Source organism: Pseudophryne corroboree, chromosome 5, assembly GCF_028390025.1.
Source record: "Pseudophryne corroboree isolate aPseCor3 chromosome 5, aPseCor3.hap2, whole genome shotgun sequence".
NCBI lineage: Eukaryota > Metazoa > Chordata > Amphibia > Anura > Myobatrachidae > Pseudophryne > Pseudophryne corroboree.
Genome location: NC_086448.1, coordinates 589355448 through 589378030, shown reverse-complemented (window position 1 = coordinate 589378030; position 22583 = coordinate 589355448). Strand labels below are relative to the sequence as shown.

Genomic DNA, 22583 nt, shown 5'->3' with positions numbered 1-22583 from the left:
GGCATTTACAGATTTTTGGCTGTGGCAGGCCTGCCACAGAATGTGCAAGCTGAATTGTACTACAAATCCAACGAGCAATAGTCTGCTTAGAAGCAGGAGCACCCAGCTTGTTGGGTGCATACAGGATAAACAGCGAGTCAGATTTTCTGACTCCAGCCGTCCTGGAAACATATTTTTTCAGGGCCCTGACAACGTCTAGCAACTTGGAGTCCTCCAAGTCCCTAGTAGCCGCAGGCACCACAATATGTTGGTTCAGGTGAAACGCTGAAACCACCTTAGGGAGAAACTGAGGACGAGTCCTCAATTCCGCCCTGTCCGAATAGAAAATCAGATAAGGGCTTTTACAGGATAAAGCCGCCAATTCTGACACGCGCCTGGCCCAGGCCAGGGCCAACAGCATGACCACTTTCCATGTGAGATATTTTAACTCCACAGATTTAAGTGGTTCAAACCAATGTGACTTTTTGGAACCCAAAAACTACATTGAGATCCCAAGGTGCCACTGGAGGCACAAAAAAAGGCTGTATATGCAGTACCCCTTTTACAACGTCTGAACTTCAGGGACTGAAGCTAGTTCTTTTTGGAAGAAAATTGACAGGGCCGAAATTTGAACCTTAATGGACCCCAATTTCAGGCCCATAGACACTCCTGTTTGCAGGAAATGTAGGAATGGACCCAGCTGAATTTCCTCCGTCGGGCCTTACTGGCCTCGCACCACGCAACATATTTTCGCCAAATGCGGTGATAATGTTTTGTGGTTACATCCTTCCTGGCTTTGATCAGGATAGGGATGACCTCATCCGGAATGCCTTTTTTCCTTCAGGATCCGGCGTTCAACCGCCATGCCGTCAAACGCAGTCGCGGTAAGTCTTGGAACAGACAGGGTCCTTGCTGAAGCAGGTCCCTTATCAGAGGTAGAGGCCACGGATCCTCCGTGAGCATCTTTTGAAGTTCTGGTTACCAAGTCCTTCTTGGCCAATCCGGAGCCACGAATATAGTGCTTACTCCTCTCCATCTTATCAATCTCAGTACCTTGGGTATGAGAGGCAGATGAGGGAACACATACACTGACTGGTACACCCACGGTGTTACCAGAGCGTCTACAGCTATTGCCTGAGGGTCCCTTGACCTGGCGCAATACCTGTCGAGTTTTTCCCAACGGTTTATAATCATGTGGAAGACTTCTGGGTGAAGTCCCCACTCTCCCGGGTGGAGGTCGTGTCTGCTGAGGAAGTCTGCTTCCCAGTTGTCCACTCCCGGAATTGCTGACAGTGCTATCACATGATTTTCCGCCCAGCGAAGAATCCTTGCAGCTTCTGCCATTACCCTCCTGCTTCTTGTGCCACCCTGTCTGTTTACGTGGGTGACTGCCGTGATGTTGTCCGACTGGATCAACACCGGCTGACCTTGAAGCAGAGGTCTTGCTAAGCTTAGAGCATTGTAAATGGCCCTTAGCTTCAGGATATTTATGTGAAGTGATGTCTCCAGGCTTGACCATAAGCCCTGGAAAATCCTTCCCTGTGTGACTGCTCCCCAGCCTCGCAGGCTGGCATCCGTGGTCACCAGGACCCAGTCCTGAATGCCGAATCTGCGGCCCTCTAGAAGATGAGCACTCTGCAACCACCACAGGAGGGACACCCTTGCTCTTGGTGACAGGGTTATCCGCTGATGCATCTGAAGATGCGACCCGGACCATTTGTCCAGCAGGTCCCACTGGAAAGTTCTTGCGTGGAATCTGCCGAATGGGATTGCTTCGTAGGAAGCCACCATTTTTTCCAGAACCCTTGTGCATTGATGCACTGAGACTTGGCTCGGTTTTAGGAGGTTCCTGACTAGCTCGGAACACTCCCTGGCTTTCTCCTCCGGGAGAAACACTTTTTTCTGGACTGTGTCCAGGATCATCCCTAGGAACAGAAGACGAGTCGTCGGAACCAGCTGCGATTTTGGAATATTGAGAATCCAATCGTGCTGCCGCAACACTACCTGAGATAGTGCTACACCGACCTCCAACTGTTCCCTGGATCTTACCCTTATCAGGGAATCGTCCAAGTAAGGGATAACTAAAATTCCCTTCCTTCGAAGGAATATCATCATTTCGGCCATTACCTTGGTAAAGACCCGGGGTGCCGTGGACCATCCATACGGCAGCGTCTGAACTGATAGTGACAGTTCTGTACCATAAACCTGAGGTACCCTTGGTGAGAAGGGTAAATTTGGACATGAAGGTAAGCATCCTTGATGTCCCGAGACATCATGTAGTCCCCTTCTTCCAGGTTCGCAATCACTGCTCTGAGTGACTCAATCTTGAATTTGAACCTCTGTATGTAAGTGTTCAAAGATTTTAGATTTAGAATCGGTCTCACCGAGCCGTCCGGCTTCGGTACCACAACAGTGTGGAATAATACCCCGTTCCCTGTTGCAGGAGGGGTACCTTGATTATCACCTGCTGGGAATACAGCTTGTGAATGGCTTCCAAAACTGTCTCCCTGTCAGAAGGAGACCTCGGTAAAGCCGACTTTAGGAAACGGCGAGGGGGAGACGTCTCGAATTCCAATTTGTACCCCTGAGATATCACCTGAAGGATCCAGGGGTCTACTTGCGAGTGAGCCCACTGCGCGCTGAAATTCATTGAGACGGGCCCCCACCGTGCCTGATTCTGCTTGTAAAGCCCCAGCGTCATACTGAGGGCTTGGCAGAGGCGGGAGAGGGTTTCTGTTCATGGGAACTGGCTGATTTCTGCAGCCCTTTTCCTCTGCCTCTGTCACGGGCAGAAATGAGGAACCTTTTGCCCGCTTGTCCACGAAAAGACTGCGCCTGATAATACGGCGTCTTCTCATGTTGAGAGGCGACCTGGGGTACAAACGTGGATTTCCCAGCTGTTGCCGTGGCCACCAGGTCTGAAAGACCGACCCCAAATAACTCCTCCCCTTAATAAGGCAATACTTCCAAATGCCGTTTGGAATCCGCATCACCTGACCACTGTCGTGTCCATAACCCTCTACTGGTAGAAATGGACAACGCACTTAGACTTGATGCCAGTCTGCAAATATTCCGCTGTGCATCACGCATATATAGAAATGCATCTTTTAAATGCTCTATAGGCAAAAATATACTGTCCCTATCTAGGGTATCAATATTTTCAGTCAGGGAATCCGACCACGCCAACCCAGCACTGCACATCCAGGCTGAGGCGATTGCTGGTCGCAGTATAACACCAGTATGTGTGTAAATACATTTTAGGATACCCTCCTGCTTTCTATCAGCAGGATCCTTAAGGGCGGCCATCTCAGGAGAGGGTAGAGCCCTTACAAGCGTGTGAGCGCTTTATCCACCCTAGGGGGTGTTTCCCAACGCACCCTAACCTCTGGCGGGAAAGGATATAATGCCAATAACATTTTAGAAATTATCAGTTGTTATCGGGGGAAACCCACGCATCATCACACACCTCATTTAATTTCTCAGATTCAGGAAAACTACAGGTAGTTTTTCCTCACCGAACATAATACCCCTTTTTGGTGGTACTCGTTTATCAGAAATGTGTAAAACATTTTTCATTGCCTCAATCATGTAACATGTGGCCCTACTGGAAGTCACATTTGTCTCTTCACCGTCGACACTAGAGTCAGTATCCGTGTCGGCGTCTATATCTGCCATCTGAGGTAACGGGCGCTTTAGAGCCCCTGACGGCCTATGAGACGTCTGGACAGGCACAAGCTGAGTAGCCGGCTGTCTCATGTCAACCACTGTCTTTTATACAGAGCTGACACTGTCACGTAATTCCTTCCAACAGTTCATCCACTCAGGTGTCGACCCCCTAGGGGGTGACATCACTATTACAGGCAACCTGCTCCGTCTCCACATCATTTTTCTCCTCATACATGTCGACACAAACGTACCGACATACAGCACACACACAGGGAATGCTCTGGTAGAGGACAGGACCCCACTAGCCCTTTGGGGAGACAGAGGGAGAGTTTGCCAGCACACACCAGAACGCTATATATATACAGGGATAACCTTATATAAGTGTTTTTCCCCTTATAGCTGTTGTATCTTTAATACTGCGCGTAATCAGTGCCCCCCCTCTCTTTTTTAACCCTTTCTGTAGTGTAGTGACTGCAGGGGAGAGCGAGGGAGCTTCCCTCCAACGGAGCTGTGAGGGAAAATGGCGCCAGTGTGCTGAGGAGATAGGCTCCGCCCCCTTATCGGCGGCCTTATCTCCCGTTTTTCTATGTATTCTGGCAGGGGTTAAATGCATCCATATAGCCCAGGAGCTATATGTGATGTATTTTTTGCCATCTAAGGTATTTTTATTGCGTCTCAGGGTGCCCCCCCCCCTGCGCCCTGCACCCTCAGTGACCGGAGTGTGAAGTGTGCTGAGAGCAATGGCGCACAGCTGCGGTGCTGTGCGCTACCTTATTGAAGACAGGACGTCTTCTGCCGCCGATTTTCCGGACCTCTTCTGCTCTTCTGGCTCTGTAAGGGGGACGGCGGCGCGGCTCTGGGACCCATCCATGGCTGGGCCTGTGATCGTCCCTCTGGAGCTAATGTCCAGTAGCCTAAGAAGCCCAATCCACTCTGCACGCAGGTGAGTTCGCTTCTTCTCCCCTTAGTCCCTCGATGCAGTGAGCCTGTTGCCAGCAGGACTCACTGAAAATAAAAAACCTAATTTAAACTTTTACTCTAAGCAGCTCAGGAGAGCCACCTAGATTGCACCCTTCTCGTTCGGGCACAAAAATCTAACTGAGGCTTGGAGGAGGGTCATAGGGGGAGGAGCCAGTGCACACCAGCTAGTCCTAAAGCTTTTACTTTTGTGCCCAGTCTCCTGCGGAGCTGCTATTCCCCATGGTCCTTTCGGAGTCCCCAGCATCCACTAGGACGTCAGAGAAATAGTAGATATCATCCACTTTATGGAATCTAACCATGGGGGTTCTGACCCACTAGCCTGATAATGTGTACTGTTCTGTATACACGGTAGCAAGTCCCCAGGGGAGGACAGGCACTCTGCTGTGCAGGACACACAGTCCCTAGACATGGTAATGCGAAGGGACCCACACACACAAGGTCAAACACAGTATAACCTACACAGAGCCCGCAGGGAGACAGAGAAATAGGAGCCAACCACACCACACCACTGTAGCTGAGTAAAAACACAGCTAGGTCGCCACACTAAATCCCTTCAGAGGACTACAACCTCCTCCCCCTTACTATGACCCCCTGGTACCGCTGAGGAGATGTGGCGTCTTCTTGGAGGAGCTGCGCATCCCTGTGATGTATGCCAGTATGAGCTGCAGAGGTAAAATGTCGCTGGTGAACTGCTGGATCCGCTCACAGTGAAGCCCCACCCCCGTAATGGTGCGCAGCTTCTCGGTCTTTTTTATACTGGCCTGAGGTTTAGAGTGCTTAATCCGAGGGTTAAAACCCTCTGTAAACTGGATGGCCAGTGTGGGTATCATTGGTGGCTCAGCGCGCACCTCACAGCGGGACACACACAGCCGCATGTCATCCTGAGCCCCCAGAGCGCAGCCTGCATGTCAGCGCTGCTCTCCAACCCTCATGCCACCATGTCCGCTGGCGACCCGCTAACTGCGACTCAGGAGCTGTACTCACCACTCTTCTATCTTCGGCTCTGTTAGGGGTGTTTTGCGTGCTGTGGGAGGGTACGCTCGCCATGGTGGGGCTTGCGAATGACTCCCTCAGGAGCTCAGTGTCCTGTCAGCGGAGAAGCGGGACCATTAACTTTTTAGGAACTTGGGCCGTTCTCCCCCTTAAGTCCCAAGAAGCATGCCGGTGCCACCCAGCAATGACTGTAAAACAACAAACAGAAAGTAAATGTAGAAAACTCTTCAGGAGCTTCCCTAAGCGTGACCAGCTCCTCCGGGCACATTTGCTAAATGAGTCTGGTAGGAGTGGCATAGAAGGAGGAGCCAGTGCACACTATTGATTTCTTAAAGTGCCCAAGGCTTTTAGTGGACCCGTTTATACCCATGGTACTAATGTGGACCCCAGTATCCTATAGGACGTAAGGGAAAAAATGGTTTAGTCTAGAGAACCATTGTATCATTGTGAAAAAAATATTCTGGATGGCCTGAAAGACAGGGACCCCAACTCGGAAAAACTCTTTGCCATATAATTAGTCAAATAGCTTCACATCCATCCCATCAAGTGGTTCAAAAGGGGATTGTTGTAATGCTGTTAACGCTAATTCAAGTCCTAATGAAATAGTATAGAACTTTACGTTGGTGGAAAATAAATCATATACTGCAAATAAGTATACCCCTCATGTAAAAGGGCCAAGCCATTATGAAAAAAAACCACTGAACTATTTAGTGAATTCTGTTTGAATTCTGTACCCAAACCATGGTGCATAAATGGTCCAAACTGGTCCAACTGCAAAATTCCATCCATGAGTGTAAATTTTCTAAAGCCTATGAAAAATTATTTGTGGAGAAAGACATTTTTGATCACTGTCTCTATTACTTTGTCAGAAAACTTCATTTTCTTAGGGATCATGTCTAACATTAAATCCAGCTGATTTAATCACTTAATCAGTTAATGGGTTTAGGATAAAAAGCCACAACATACCTAGTGACATCATAAGAATCCCAAAGTAGAACGTATGTCTTGGCCAGTATGGTGCCATCAACAGCTCCGGTATGCATTATTTATGACAGTTTTGAGAATGTGCTGCAACATTGCAACCCTAATGAACCATGTAAGTCAGGAAAAATACCATTGGACTATAACAGCATTGCTAAAGAATGAATGCAAATCCATTGTCGTTGACCAAATCCACAATCTGCTGAAAATTTACTACGTTAAGAGCCCACTGTCTGGGATACAGAACATGCTTTCGGAATTAATAGCTCTCCCCATCTGATGATATTGCAAGAACATTTGCGGTGCTCAGCCATGTTAGTGTCCCTCTTTGCAAGAGAGCTCAGATTGTGTCTTCAACTAGAGCACAGGTTCTCAAACTCGGTCCTCAGGAATGCACACAGCGCATGTTTTGCAGGTCTCCTCACAGAATCACTAGTGAAATAATTAGCTCAACTTGTGGACCTTTTAAAATGTGTCAGTGAGTAATTAATACACCTGTGCACCTACTAAATTATCTGCAAAACATGCACTGTGTGGGGTCCTGAGGACCGAGTTTGAGAACCACTGAACTAGAGCATTTAGAACCACTCTTAATTTTAGGAAATTGATCAGAAGCTTGACTCCCTCTGCAAAGCACAAACCCGGAAACTCGCAATGTAGAGCAATGCCTATAATAAAAGCGGACACCCATTGCAATAAATGTCTCATTCCATAACAGCAAAAAGAATACTAAAGCCAACAAATTTTAATAATGCATTACCGGCAAACTGATATCTGGTCAAATGTTGGTGCCACCATTTTAGATGAGTCCAATCTCCTACACAATTGCCCAGATCTGTCACTCAGTGACTGTATGGCTAACGCTGGGCGGAGTCGCAGCGTTGGGAGGAGTCACAGTCATAGAGTCACAGATCTGGCCAAATACCTCTCCATCATCTTCCCGGCCGGACGCGTCCTCCTCCTTGCGGGTCCCGGCTCCTTTGCTGGGGTTAGGAGGGCGGCTGAGCCCGGCCACTAGAGACCATGCTGCAGAGGATGAGGCCACCTCTGGCCGTTGCTGCTGCGGCCACCATGGATCCCCACTCCAGACTGTCAGCTGCCGGGGGCGTGCCCTGCACGTGTCACCGTCCAGCGCGACCCCCCATCACCTGCTGCGGCACCGCCGCCACCCCGACTCCGAGCCACTGCTCAGTCTCACAGGAGCGCTCTGCCCGCAGGTCAGTTACCGTGACCCCACCTCCCAGCGCATTGACCCCAGCTACCAGGCACTCATGCTCCCAGTCTTCAGCCCAAGGTCTGGTCCAGCAGGGTAAAAGTTCACCCCTGTGCCGCCACGGTGATGTGAGGTTGGTAGGCGGCTCTTCGTCTGCCGCTCTGCAGCTCTCACTGCCACTCCCTGCTTGTCTGAGCACCGGTGCCTCTCCCCTACGCCTATAGTGACACATGGCATGTGTGTACATGAGATGATGCTGCCGCTGCTGATGAGAGATGGAATCATAGGGAGAGAGATTAGCAGTGTGACTGCTAGCTATTACTGCATTCCCTCCAACTACCTTTTTGGCAGGTACAGTACCCGCAGCGCCTCCGGACACCTCCCCCATCCGCCGCACCCCCCACCTGCTCCTCCCCCACCTGCCCCTCCCCCACCTGCGGCACCTCCGGACCCCTCCCCCATCTGTCGCACCTCCGCACCTGACCCTTCCCACCCACGGCGCCCCCGGACCCCCTTAACCATCCGCCGCACCCCCACACCTGCCCCTCCCGCACCCGTGGCACCCCCACCTGTTGTGCCTCAGGACCCCCTACACCACCCGCGGCTCCCCCGCACCCACAGTGCCCACAGACCCACTTCCAAATCCGTGGCACCCCTGCAGCCACCCCCCCCCCCTCCCTTGCTCGCGGCATATCCAGAACCCCTCTCCCATCCGCTTCTCCCCCACAAGCATCGCTCCCGCAACCACAGCACCTACTAGGTGATTATTCGTGCCCTGCGTGCGCTCATCACATCGGCACAAGGGGCTACGGCCCCATAACCATTGCACACCCTTTGTCCGTGCAATATATAACCACTCACAAAATTCTTATGGGAGGTAATACTCCAAATAACAAAACTATTGCACGCCCGAAGGGCGTGCAAGGGTTAAGGGGGCGTAGCCCCTTGCGACGATGTGAAGAGCGCCCGTAGGGCACGATGAATTACCTAGTCTGTAATTCTTTTGAAAGGAATTGTGCTGACTCTGTAGCCTCAAATATCAAAGCTATGTTCTCCAGGGCTTTTATACAGAAAATTTCTAACACCTGCCTGGGAGCCAATAGACATATTTCTTGTCTGTGTAGAAGGACTAATTTTTCCAATAGAAGAAAAACCCTCTGTTAATAAGTAGACCCTGGAAGACAAGTCTCTAAGTAGGAACCAGCTGGATTTTTGTTAGTCGATAACCAAACATAAGGACTACAAAATCTAAGCCATGTCTTTGTTTTGCACGTTTTGAATTTGATTGAACTCCAGTAAACATACTGGGGGTATTCAATTGTTTGAAAAGTCGGTTGGGTGTCTGTTTTTTCCTAATAGACAGGAAAAAACAGACACCCAACTGACATTTCAAACAACTGAATTCCACCCACTAAGGCTTGCCAGGGAGGATATTCATTACAGTCTTGAATTCTGCTCTCCCACCCAAAAGCCCAGCATGCAACTGGCCACCAACCTGGTTAGGAAGTCCTCCTTTCAGCAGATCTATAATTAGTGTGGTACAACAGCTGAAAGGCTTAATGTCCATCATAGACCCTAAGAGGCTGAATATGGCTCAGTTACTACCCCCTCCATGGTTCTGGGACAAAAGACTCACTTACCTGACTACTCCCTTCATGACCCTAAGTGGAAGGGGAACATATTTAATCCATAATAGAATAGCAAGTGCTGTACATAACCATGAAAATAGACATAATCAGATTAAAAAAGGCGTATAATATAACAGAGGAAACTGTTCTATGGTGAATAAACTGCTGACAGGAAGGCATCTAAAATAGGTTCCTCATGGCAAATTATACTGTATTCCTAAAATAAACAATGATGGAGGAATTTGCTAATGATCATAATATATATTTGAGTCAATTGTATCACAAAAGAAAAAGGTTTACTCACGTCAGTTTTTTGGCATAAAGAAACCGCAGTGCTGCTTTTAAGAGAGTTGTTTTAGGTAAAGCTCCTTTCCCTCCCTCAGATGTCTCACATAAAGTCAGGATAGCAGTGCCCAGTGCTTCCTCTGTGTCTGCAAAGCCCTGGAACCATTGTGAACTGGATTTTAATTTAATATTACTTAAAATCAGGCTGAAGTATAAAGCTTATAAAAACATAAGGTACTTAGGGGCATAGGCAATAGTGTGAGAGTGTGCCGGAGGTACGGGATACCTGCTGATCTCGGATGTTTTTCTTTTAAAGCAGCAATCATTTACAAAGCAAAACCAGGTTGGTTTTGCTTTGTAAATGTTTGCCGCTTTAAAACAAATCATCAGGTAAATTCGGACCCTATTACATATGCCCCCAAAAACTAATTTTAGGCAGTAACACAGTGGTGGCCAACGCGTGGCTCTTGAGCCACATGCGGCTCTTTCTTTATTCAAATGTGGCTCCCAACACTCAAAGTCACGTGACCACAAGAGATCTGTAAACCGCTGCACTACAGCCAGACATGCAGCAGCACTACGTAGACTGAGAACTGAGGGAGCCAAATACACATGGGGGAGCTGGCTGGAGTGACACAGGCGGGTGCTGGCTGGAGTGACACATGGGGGAACTGAAGTGTATTATGTGAATCTGGCTTTTTCAATATATTTTATGCGGATCTGGCTTTTTCAATTATTTGACGTAGAAGTGGCTTTTTCATTGTATTTTATGTTGGATATGGCTTTTTCAATGTATTTTATACCAGGGGCGTGGCCTAGCAGGCACAAGGTCACACCCCATTTTTGCAAGTGCGCCTTCGGCTCGAAGTCGGCTCTTTCATGTACCTAACAAGATGTCTTGGCTCTTTGTCTCTGACTGGATGGCCACCCCTGCTGAGTAACATGTAATAAAGTATCCAATTTTCCATTAGATGGGTTGTATGAATGTCAGGGTGAGAAAAAACCATCAACTACTCTACAACTTGCCCACATATATATAACTAGTTAGACACCCCTAAAGTGGAACAAAAAAAGTCTAATTTACCAAGCCATGTTCATGTTAATTCAAGTTTAAAACCTTTGAAAACAAATTCCAGCTGTATAGTATAGTTTTGCCCAGTTATGGTAAGAACTTGTGTGAACAGGGTCAAATGCAAATTTAAAATAAAGCACACACTGTAAAATAGTTGAATGTAAATATTACATGATTACATTTTTTTTATCACAATCTTTATCATAGGTCATTTTCATCCTTAATTTAAACAATATGCAGCTTCCTTGACTTAACGCTTAGTGATTGAGCTAACTCAAAATGGATGAAAACAATTGGGCAGTACCTGTAAAACTGGTAGGACTGGGTACAATGCTTCAATAAACTTATTCCAAGATAATGCCGTCATCACAAGGCGTCCTTGAAGTAAAAATGTAACAATGGCCTTGGCTGCAGAAGAAATCTGAAAAATGTACAAAATATTTGATATATACCTTACCAAAAATTAATTAATACAGACGAATATAAACATTGCAAGAAATTTTTGAATAAAAACACAGCAGTATTGCTTATAGTCAGTATGTAATTATTTTGATATCCAGATTATCGACTTGGTTGAAATATTCAGAAGTCAAAACATCAATATTTACAATGTTGACATGACATTATGGGTGCTATTCAATTCTTTTCACCCCCTTCCACACCCGTTCTGTTTCTGCCCTCGGGGGCATGGCACCCAACCCTTTACACAGCTAAACCTGATTACTATGGGCCCGATATGCAAAATAACGGGGATCATTTTAGAAAGGAGATTGGGCGTGATATATCATTTGAATACCACCCTATGAATGTTGAAAATCACAATGTCGACTACACATGTCACTGTTTAGAGTTACGATTAAGTTTAGGATGTGCTAGGGAACTAATATTGTAAAAATGCTATGTCAAAATGCCAACTTTCGACGTGCCCATTGTCGAAATTATGAACATATGGTGATGTACCATGCCAACATAATGTCAACATCACCATACTGATTGTCGAAATTCAGACCAGATTTAAGGATCCATTGCCACAATAAAATGATCTATATAGTGTTGCCATCTTTAAGTCTCCCCCTTGTATCATTTAGTTTGTACAGTATACGCTCAATTAAAACTTATAACATATGAAAGTGTGTATATACACATATATATATATATATATATATATATATTTCTCATACGTCCTAGAGGATGCTGGGGACTCCAACAAGACCATGGGGTATAGACGGATCCGCAGGAGCTTGGGCACACTATAAAGACTTAAACTGGGTGTGAACTGGCTCCTCCCTCTATGCCCCTCCTCCAGACCTCAGTTAGACTGTGTGCCCAGGAGTGATGGGTCACACACTAGGGGAGCTCTACTGAGTTTCTCTGAAAGACTTTTGTTAGGTTTGTTATTTTCAGGGAGACCTGCTGACTACGGGCTCCCTGCAACGTGGGAGTGAGGGGAGAGAAGCAGGACCTACTTCTTCTTAGTTTAAAGGCTCTGCTTCTCGGCTACTGGACACCATTAGCTCCAGAGGGTTCGATCACTTGGTGCGCCTAGCTGATTGTTCCCGGAGCCGCGCCATCAATCCCCTCACAAAAGCCGGAAGAAAGAAGCCGGGTGAATATTGGAAGAAAAGAAGACTTCAGTGACGGCAGAAGACTTCAGTAACGGAGGTAACAGAGGTAGTGCTGCGCTCCATGCTCCAACACACCAACGTTTCTGGCAGGGTGCAGGGCGCTGGGGGGGAGCGCCCTGGGGGGCATGTTGCTGAGGGTCTACAAGGCTGGCGGGGGACATATTTAGGTGCCTGGGCACAGCGTATGTTCACCCCGCCAGGGTGCCGCAGGGGGGAGAGACAGCGGGAACGCTGCGCTCCCTGCTCCCACATGTACCATCCCCTGCAGGGTGCAGGGCGCTGGGGGCGAGCGCCCTGGGCGACATATAGCATTTAATCTGTAGTTCACTGGCAGGGGGACATGCTTCGGTGCCCGCCCCGCCAGTGCGACGAGAACGGGAGGGAGCAGCTGCGTTGGGACACAAAGAGTGTTATACAAGGGGTTACCCCCCATATATATATATATATATATATATATATATCTTGTGAACACAGCCCGGCACTCCTTTTTGATGTACAGAATGATTGCCCAGGTGCCCTCAGTGTTGGATCAGAATACAGGAAAAAGACCAGCGGCACTCAGGGTCTTATGAAAAAGTAAATTGTATTAAGACATCAATGAAGAAAACATCAACGTTTCGGGGAGTTAAACCCCTTTGTCAAGATGTGAGGTAGTGGATTCTAGTAAAGTCCTCAACGCGGTTTCTCCCCCTGTCCAAATGATGAACAGGTCGTCAATGTATCTAGTGAACAGTGCAATGGACCTGTTCATCATTTGGACAGGGGGAGAAACCGCGTTGAGGACTTTACTAGAATCCATCAACACCAGACCCTCACCAATCAGAATTACCTACCATTGGTCTCCTGTATCCATCAACTACCTGGATGTCCTGGTCACAGTGCAAGCTGGCAGACTACACACGAGCGTCTATCACAAGCCTACGGACAAAAACACCCTCCTCCGAGCAAACAGTCACCACCCCCGGTCATTGAAGCAGGGTATCCCAAAGTCCCAAATGATAAGGGTAGCCCACATTCACAGCCAATCGGCGAATTTGGAAAGCGAACTTGACAAGATGATCCTTAAGTTCATCGCCAGATATATATATATATATATATATATAGGGTCCCCAGCTGGTTTTGGTTTTATATATTTATATATTTTGAGCAGGCTTAAGCGCGCCGGTAAGGGGCGGAGCTTAGCCCTCACGGGGAGATCAGCGCCATTTTCCTCAGATCCCCGCCAGGACTTGCTGGATAGTGAGTTGGAGGGGAGACACTGTGTTTTAAAAGCTATATAGGTGTCATATAGCCTTAGGGTTTATATTGGGTGCATATTTACATATATTCAGGGTTTCCCTGTTTGTTCCCACTATTGGTTAGTCGACATATGCCGGGAGGTGTGAGGGTTTTGTCACAGGCAGCTGTGGGCATAACGGTCAGCTTCGCTGGCGCATGGCAGTACTTGATTCGGGAAATTAAGTATTAGCACATTGGTGTTTGTGTGATTAAAACAGTAAACACGATAGGGGAGATACAGGTGTTTGGGGATGCCCTGTCGGCATCAACGGTATTTCCTGGATAAAAAAAAAAAAAGGAATTGTCAGGCTGTTATTGCCTTGTACCTATATATATATATATATATATATATATATATATATATATATTTTTTTTTTTTTTTATGGTATAGGTGGGGGGAGTGTTATCAGATTTTTATTTGTATCCTTCCTTCGGACTCCTCGGGGTTCCGTGATTATTTTTTGCCCGTTTATTATTCCTTTTCTGTCGACATTTACTATGTTTCTGTCGACCTTAACGTTCCTGGTAGATCCACATCGGGGGCAGGTCAGTACATGGTCTTACACATTCACAACACATTACCGTCACTTAGAGACCTGACAGGTCTGGACGATCCACTTGCGTATAGGTTATATCTATATGTGTATATATAAAGATAGAGGATTATATATGCATGGTTAGGATTTATGTGTTTTATTGTGTATTACCTGATGTATATCCATGAATCCTGAAATAGTAATGGTATTCTTATCATGTACTGATAGCTCTGTTGATTAAGCTCTAGATTGGCCGTGACGAGTTGGTTCGATCCTCTCAAGGTGTCCGAATATTCTTCTCTTCACATCGCGGAGAGAAAATTGTGACAGTCAACTCCTGGCCGACGCAGAGCCCGGTCACAAGGGATCACACACCGGCAGCTAAGTGAAATTTTATTTCTATACTTTGTCCTTGTTGCGCTGTATGCACTTGAGGGAGTGTTGTATTCGGGTAGGCATCCGATTGAATTACCCTACCCGGTGTGGGTAGGCTTGTCTATGTTTGTTCTACCTTATAACATTGCAGCAGGCTGCCTCGTGACAGAGGTGACCGGGAAAAAATGCGGAGGATGTCTCCGGGAGATGATGGAGGAAGGTATACAGCTGTTTGGTGACCTATGGTCAGTTAATCTCGGCGGATTCCTCTGGTAAGTCTAACTTTATGTGTTAGCCTCCTTCACAACGGTTGGTGACGCATTCTTTTGGGGGGTGCGGTCCTTTTTTCTGTTCTGTGTAGTCAGGGGAAAATGAAAAAGGTAAGAGTTCTGCAGCCATGTTAGGTTCGCAGAGGTGGATGTAGTTTCTGTTTCCTCCACATCCACCACTTGTCGCTGAGTCTATTGGGCTGGTCCCCGCTCCGGCGGGTACTTGTCTACTATGCTTCGGTTGGTCCGGAAATAGACTGGGACCTGTGGGTTATTTATGGAATCCAAAGGGGAACATTTGGAGTTACGTTGTTTCCCTCTACTGTTTTTCTAATAGTTCTTGCCATTCCTTTCTGGAATTGAAGATGGTACACAATGCCGTACAGAGGTGCGTCAGGATCAGAACATTGTCCGGTGGTCCCTGGACACAGGGATCGGCTGTTTTTTTTTTTTTCTTTCAAAGATGATAATGACCGGTAAACGTTCGGGATTTTTCCATGTGAAAAGAGATCTGCTGGTCCAGGGTTGGATGGGTTTAACTGTGACACTTCATCAGGGTGTTCAGTTACGCAACCGTTTGGCTGCGGTCGGACAGACCTTTTTGGGTGAGAGGCTTTATTGCTGGAGTGGTTTTCAAGAGACCAGTTGCAAAGGTGGTCCGGGTCTCACCTGCGTACGCACATGAATATAAGCCTAACGGCCGGGACATCGCTCCTGTGGTGTCTGCTCGGTTCTCTCCTTCTAGAGGGATGAAGGTTCGGGTTCCGGGTGTAAGTCCTGGTGTCCGTGCATACAGATCTCCGAGATGGAGGAGCAGTACTTGCAAGGGACGTGTTTCCAGGGGACAGGACAGAGTTGGAAAACTTGTCTGATATAAACTTGCGTGAATTAAGAGTTAGTTTCGACAAACATATTCTTCGTGTTCTGCCCGTGTGAGGTCTGCTCGACGTCTTGTCAGCAGTGGCACAGTTTTTGCCGTTGGGTGGAGAGTCTGGTAACCGCTATATTATCAAGCTTCGTTCCGGAGGTGAACGACGGAGAAATAGATTTCCTCTGCTGCAGTGATCTCCATCCGGGGGGAACGATTCGATCGTCATCGAGGAGTTTCACAGTCGTGACAAGTCTTTGAGGATTGTTGCAATTGGTTAGGTTGGTGTCTCGCTTCCAGGAGAGGCCTCCAGGTTATTGTTCCAGGTCAGGGGGACGCTTAAGCTATAGCAGTGGACAACCTTGTGACACCGTGGTCTTTAGTCGGTTTAGGTGGCCTCTCCGCTTTCATTTTGTTTTGAAGGTAATAAATATGGTATGAATGAAGGTTCAGGCGATCCTTTTGGATCCGGTCTTGCCACGGAGGGGTTGCTATCCAGGTGTTCATGCTTTACTCATGGAAGATTCCTGACCTTTTTTCTTTACGTGCGGATCTGTGACAACAAGATCAGGGCATATTTCAAGACTTACCGTGGCTGCGTCTGACGTTGTGGCAGTGGAATGCCATATCCTAATCCAAAAGGGTGTTCCCAGTGAAGTCCTTTCCTTACTTCGTTAAGCTAGGAAAGAAGTAACGGCTGAGTTTTACCACTGTAGTGGGCGTAACTATGTGTTTTGGGTGTATCCAGGAAGGCTCTAATGGAAGTCTTTCAGCTAGGTCGTTCTTATCCATGCTTTGCAAACCGGTGTGGAGGCAAGTTTAGAGTGGGAGTGTGGCCTAATAATTTCATTACGAAAACTTCTTTCTTGGAAAGTGGTCATGCTCTTGGGTTTAACATCCGTAAAGCGGGTGTCGGATGTAGTGGTTTTGCCTCACAGGAGCCTTGTTTGATTTTTCGTGTGGATAGCAGGGTATTATGAACTTGGGGGGTAATTCCAAGTTGATCGCAGCAGGATATTTTGTAGCAGTTGGGCAAAACCATGGGCACTGCAGGGGAGGCAGATATAACATTTGCAGAGAGAGTTAGATTTGGGTGGGTTATTTTGTTTCTGTGCAGGGTAAATACAGGCTGCTTTATTTTTACACTGCAAATTAGATTTCAGTTTGAACACACCCCACCCCTATCTAACTCTCTCTGCACATGTTATATCTATCCACCCTGCTGTGCACATGGTTTTGCCCAACTGCTAAAAAATTTCCTGCTGCGATCAACTTGGAATTACCCCCTTGTTTAATAGTTCTGCCGTGAGTGGTTTCTGGGTTTAGCAGAATTTGGCCTATTTTGATGCCGGTGGTTACTTAGGCATTACGGTTTCAAATTCCCTCGATGTAGCCAGGGATTTGAATATTTAGGTCGCCATTTTGGTTACACGCTGGATCTGGATGCTATTTGCCATGTTCGTTCTACGGCTGGATTGCTGTCACCGAAGTCGGTGGAGGCCCATTATACTGGGTAGATGGGCTCTTCTTGGGCGGATGCCCGAGTAGTCTAGGCGGGTCAACTTTGCCGAGTGGATACTTGGTCAGGTTCACGCGCTTTTGCTATGCTCTGCAAGTTTGATACCCTGGTTGAGGGGGACCTTTTGTTTGCTCAATAGGTGCTGCAGAGTTGTTCGCACTCTCCCGACCGTTCTGGAGCTTTGGTATTGACCCCATGGTCCTGTTGGAGTCCCCAGCATCCTCTAGGACGTATGAGAAAATAGGATTTTGGTACTTACCGGTAAATCCTTTTCTCTTAGTCCGTAGAGGATGCAGTGCGTACTGTGTCTGCAGTTATTGTTTTTGGGTTATACTTTCATGGTCTTCTCTGTCAGACTGTTGCTGATGCTGTTCAGACCATGGCATGAGGTGTTTCATTCTTGGTTGGGTTAGCACACAGGTTGTGTTACATATTTTTTCAGCATGTGGCTGTGTCTTTTTCATGCTGTAGGCTGGTTTTCTATTGAATGCCACGTTCTGCGGTATGGTCGTGGTGTGAGCTGGTATGACACTCACTGTGTTTAAAAATTCTTTCCTCGAAATGTCCATCTCTCCTGGGCACAGTTTCTAACTGAGGTCTGGAGGAGAGGCATAGAGGGAGGAGCCACTTCACACCCAGTTTAAGTCTTTATAGTGTGCCCAAGCTCCTGCGGATCCGTCTATACCCCATGGTCCTGTTGGAGTACCCAACATCCTCTACGGACTAAGAGAAAAGGATTTACCGGTAAGTACCAAAATCCTATTTTATATATATATATATATATATATATATATATATATATATACACACACACACACACATACATACACTCACGGGTTGTGTATCCCTCACCCAAAATGCTTGGGACCAGAAGTATTTTGGATATCGTATTTTTCCATATTTTGGAATAATTGCATACCATACTGAGATATCATGACGATGGGACCCAAGTCTAAGCATAGAATGCATTTATGTTTCATATACACCTTAAACACACAGCCTGAAGGTAATTTTAGCCAATATTTTTAATAACTATGTGCATTAAACAATGTGTGTGTACATTCACACAATTCATTTATGTTTCACTTACACCTCATACACACAGCCTAAAAGTCATTTAACACAATATTTTTAATAACTTTGTGTATTAAACAAAGTTTGTATACATTGAGCCATCAGAATAGAAAAGTTTCACTATCTCAGTCTCACTCAAAAAAATATGTATTTCGGAATATTTGGATATGGGATACTCAACCAGTATTCATACATATATATATACATATATATATGTATGTATGTATGTAAGATAGATAGATAGAAAGACAGAGATGCATTAAATTATAAACCATATTTATAGAATATTTCTGATAGTTGTAACAACCATAATGATTAATTTATAAGATAAATGCTTACTGAAAATGAACAAATTTAGCTGGTATACTTCATATGGTGAGAATACTACAATAATTGGCTAAATCAGTGGTCACTAAACTTTCTAGGTCCATGGCACTCTTATTGTCTTAGAACTGTTTTGTGGCATCCCTAGGGCAGAGGTAGATATAATTAGTGTTGAGGTTCCGTTGGAACATCTCACACTAATGTAGCACTAGCAATAAATAGTGAGGTTGTGAATGCAGCAAATATGACCAGTTAAAAAAGGTAAAACAAAGTCTGAATGGATGTAGCTCTCTGCATATGTTGGATCTTTAATATAGTGAATACATGAAGTCACTGTATACTTGCAGAGTTAAATGGTAATAAAGACGTGGATAACAAAGGTACAGCAGGAGTAATGCATACAATTTGAGATTGGAATGTTCTCCAGGAGATGAAACAAGTAATCCCTGAGAGACTCACAATGAAGAATTATCAGAGTCTAGTGATCTCCGGTCCAGGGTACAGTGGATAATGGATGTCACACAGATAATGTATTATCTCTGTGGAATCCTTAATAGCAATCACTTCAAAGTGTGCAGATAGTAAGTTCCTGCTGTAGCAGTAGAAACCACTTCACCGGCTGCTTACCTCATATTTTCTGCAATTTCTGAGGCAGAGGACCACCTTAGCAACCTGCTGGCCCCTACCGGCTCTGTGTAGGATCAGTGCTATGTACAGACAACCTGTAGCACCTGTCAGTGAGACTGTGTTTCTGTGGAGGCTTGGAAGAAACAGCACATAGAGGAGGAGAATGTAGCGGGCGGAGCTGGAGATATAAGTGCAGCCTGGTTTTTGTAAATGGGCGCACAATGTAGCAATGACTGAAGCAACACACAGCCAATCTAATAAACTGGCTGGTCCAAATCATTTCATTTGGGACTGGACTAGGCCATCAGATCATGGCACATCCCAGGGTGCTGTGGCGCACAGTTTGGGAAAACACTGAGCTAAATTACTGCCATAATAGGAGAACATTGTGTCCTACATAGTTTCATGGAGCATGGTTTCCAGAACTTCTAAACTCCGTATTAAGGATTAACTAAATTATAGGAACAATCACTACTTCTGCCTCATTATGCTGTAAATAGCCCAAGTAAAAGGATGAAAGTGTACACAGACATGATATTAAGAAAGGAAGACAGTACCTCACTGTTGGGATCCTGTAAGCCAAATGTACAGATTTCATAGAGAACTCTTGGCTGAAGAAGAAAATTTATACCATGGCAAATTGTGGATACAGGCTTGGTGACATTGTGAATTCCTAATGAATCCTAAAAACAATAAAAACAATAAAAACAATAATAGAACAAAACAAATAGCTTCAAAGTAAATTTCACCACATTTTTTTTTTTCTTTTTACATGCCGTCAGGAGTGATACAAAAATATAAGTTTCACTATTATCAATCTCATGCTTTCAGGCAGTTTAGCACCTGATACACAGAACAGAATGAGTAAACATACTGAAGATAGTACTAGTTACCCATTACATGTCAGGTTGCATACTGACTATACACAATTTAGTTTATTTAATGTTTTTAACGTCATTTGATTATTTTATGAGTGCTTTATTTTATATCTTCAGAAAGGTGGTTGGTGTTTGTTATGAATATAATAATATAATATGGGGTTTCTAATTGGACAAGTGGGAAATAAATAATATATATATATATATATATATATATATATATATATATTACAATGGACATATATATATATATATATATCTTTCTATATATATATATATATATATATATACACATACATACATACATACATACATACATACATAGTGTACATATAACACTACAGACATTTTGCTGACTTTCTAATCATGTCAACATTTCCTCAATGTTGACATGATTATGTCAACATTTTAATGTCAACATACTGCATGTCAACATTATGGCTATGTTAACATCCTCATATCGACAAAGTATTTTGACAAAATATACCACACCTCAGTATACGTATAGAAACCCAATAGTTTTACTAAGCAGCGGGTTTAGAAACCATTGTGACAGTAGAGAAAACTCAAAAAGCATGCTGTTAATTATAGCTATCTGGTTATCAGGAGGGGAATAACAATATACTAATAATGGGGGAAATTATGTATTGAATAAGGAGGCAGAAACACTTATAATTCTCCCATAGGGAAAATAGGATTTTAAATACCTACCGGTGAATCAATTTCTCGTAGTCCATAAAGGATATTGGGGAGAGAATTAGTATGATGGGGTATAGACGGGTCCAAAGGAGCCAGTGCACTTTAAATTTCTTCAACTGGGTGTGCTGGCTCTTCCAATCAATGCCTCCTCCTACAGGTCAGATATAGGTAAAAGTGCCCGAAGGAGAATGACATACTTGAGAGAAGGAACATAACAACAATAATGGTGGTGAAAATTATACACCAGCACACCAAAACATAACCAGGCCAGCAACGTCTGGCAACAGTAACAGCAATAGATGAACAGGTAACACAGAACAGAGAACCTGCAGAAAGTAACCGCGCAGAGGCGGGCATCCAATATCCCTTATGGACTACGAGAAAAGGATTTACCGGTAGGTATTTAAAATCCTATTTTCTCTAGCATCCATAAGGGATATTGGGGAGAGAATTAGTACGATGGGGATATCCCAAAGCTTCCAGAATGGGCGAGAACGTGCTGAGACTGCTGCAGCACCGCCTGCACAAAACTGGGTATCCTCCTTGGCCAGGGTATCAAATTTGTAGAATTTCACAAACGTGTTCTTCCCAGACCAGGTAGCAGCTCGGCATAGTAGCAAGGCCGAGACTCCACGGGCAGCCGCCCAGGAAGAGCCCACTGATCTTGTAGAGTGAGCCTTTAGAACAGGTAAGGCTGCCGACATATACTGTAGGCTTGTTGGATAGTAAGCCTAATCCAATGAGCAATGGACTGCTTTGAAGCAGGACAACCCTTTTTCTGTTCATCATAGAGCACGAACAAGGAATCCATCTTCCTGACCCGGGCTGTGCGTTTGACATGGATCTTCAAAGCGCGCACCACATCCAAAGACTCCAGAGGAGCCGAAGTGTCAGAACAAGACAGAACCACAATAGGTTGATTCACATGGAATGCGGAGACAACCTTCGGCAGGAACTGCTGTCTAGTCCGGAACTCCGCTCTGTCCTCGTAAAAGACCAAGTAGGGACTTTTACATGATAAGGCCCCCAATTCTGAAACTCGTCTAGCAGAAGCCAGGGCCAACAACATCACTGTCTTCCACGTGAGGTACTTGTCTTTTACGGTCATCAGAGGCTCAAAGCAGGAGGACTGTAGAAAGTGCAACACTACATCCAAAGCCCAGGGTGCCATAGGCGGCACAAAGGGAGGTTGTATGTGGAGCACCCCTTGTAAGAAGGTCTGAACTTCTGGCATCATAGCCAATTTCTTCTGAAAGAAAATTGAAACAGCTGAAATCTAGACCTAAACGGAACCCAAACGTAAGCCTTTATCCACACCAGCCTGCAGGAAACGCAGGAAACGTCCCAAGTGAAAACTCCGCAGGCGGTTATGTGCGTTCCTCGCACCAAGAGACATATCTCCTCCAGATATGATGATAATGTTTTGACGTGACAGGTTTTCTGGCTTGCAGCATAGTGGCAATGACCTTTTTGGAAAACCCTTTGAGAGCTAGGATATTCCACTCAACTTCCATGCCGTCAAACGAAGCCGCCGTAAGTACGGGTAAACGAACGGTCCTTGCTGAAGAAGATCCTTTCTTAGCGGCAGAGGCCAAGGGTATTCTATGGACATGTCCAGAAGAGTTGCGTACCATGTCCTTCGGGGCCAATCCGATGCAATCAGGATTGCTTGAACTCTGTGATGTCTGATCCGTTGGAGCACCCTTGGGATCA

The 22583-nt window shown here is 45.7% G+C and overlaps 1 protein-coding gene across 3 annotated transcripts in view; it reads right to left on the bottom strand.

The window, feature by feature from the left end:
* The window catches only part of RTTN (rotatin), a 660131-nt gene that overhangs the window by 405123 nt on the left and 232425 nt on the right, over window positions 1-22583 (bottom strand). For all 3 annotated transcript variants that reach the window (XM_063923387.1, XM_063923386.1, XM_063923388.1), the window contains exons 16-18: window positions 19851-19976; window positions 11103-11219; window positions 9746-9882 (exon numbers count right to left, since the gene is read on the bottom strand). In XM_063923387.1, the coding sequence (XP_063779457.1) occupies window positions 9746-9882; window positions 11103-11219; window positions 19851-19976 (380 nt within the window). The remainder of the gene's footprint in view (window positions 1-9745; window positions 9883-11102; window positions 11220-19850; window positions 19977-22583) is intronic.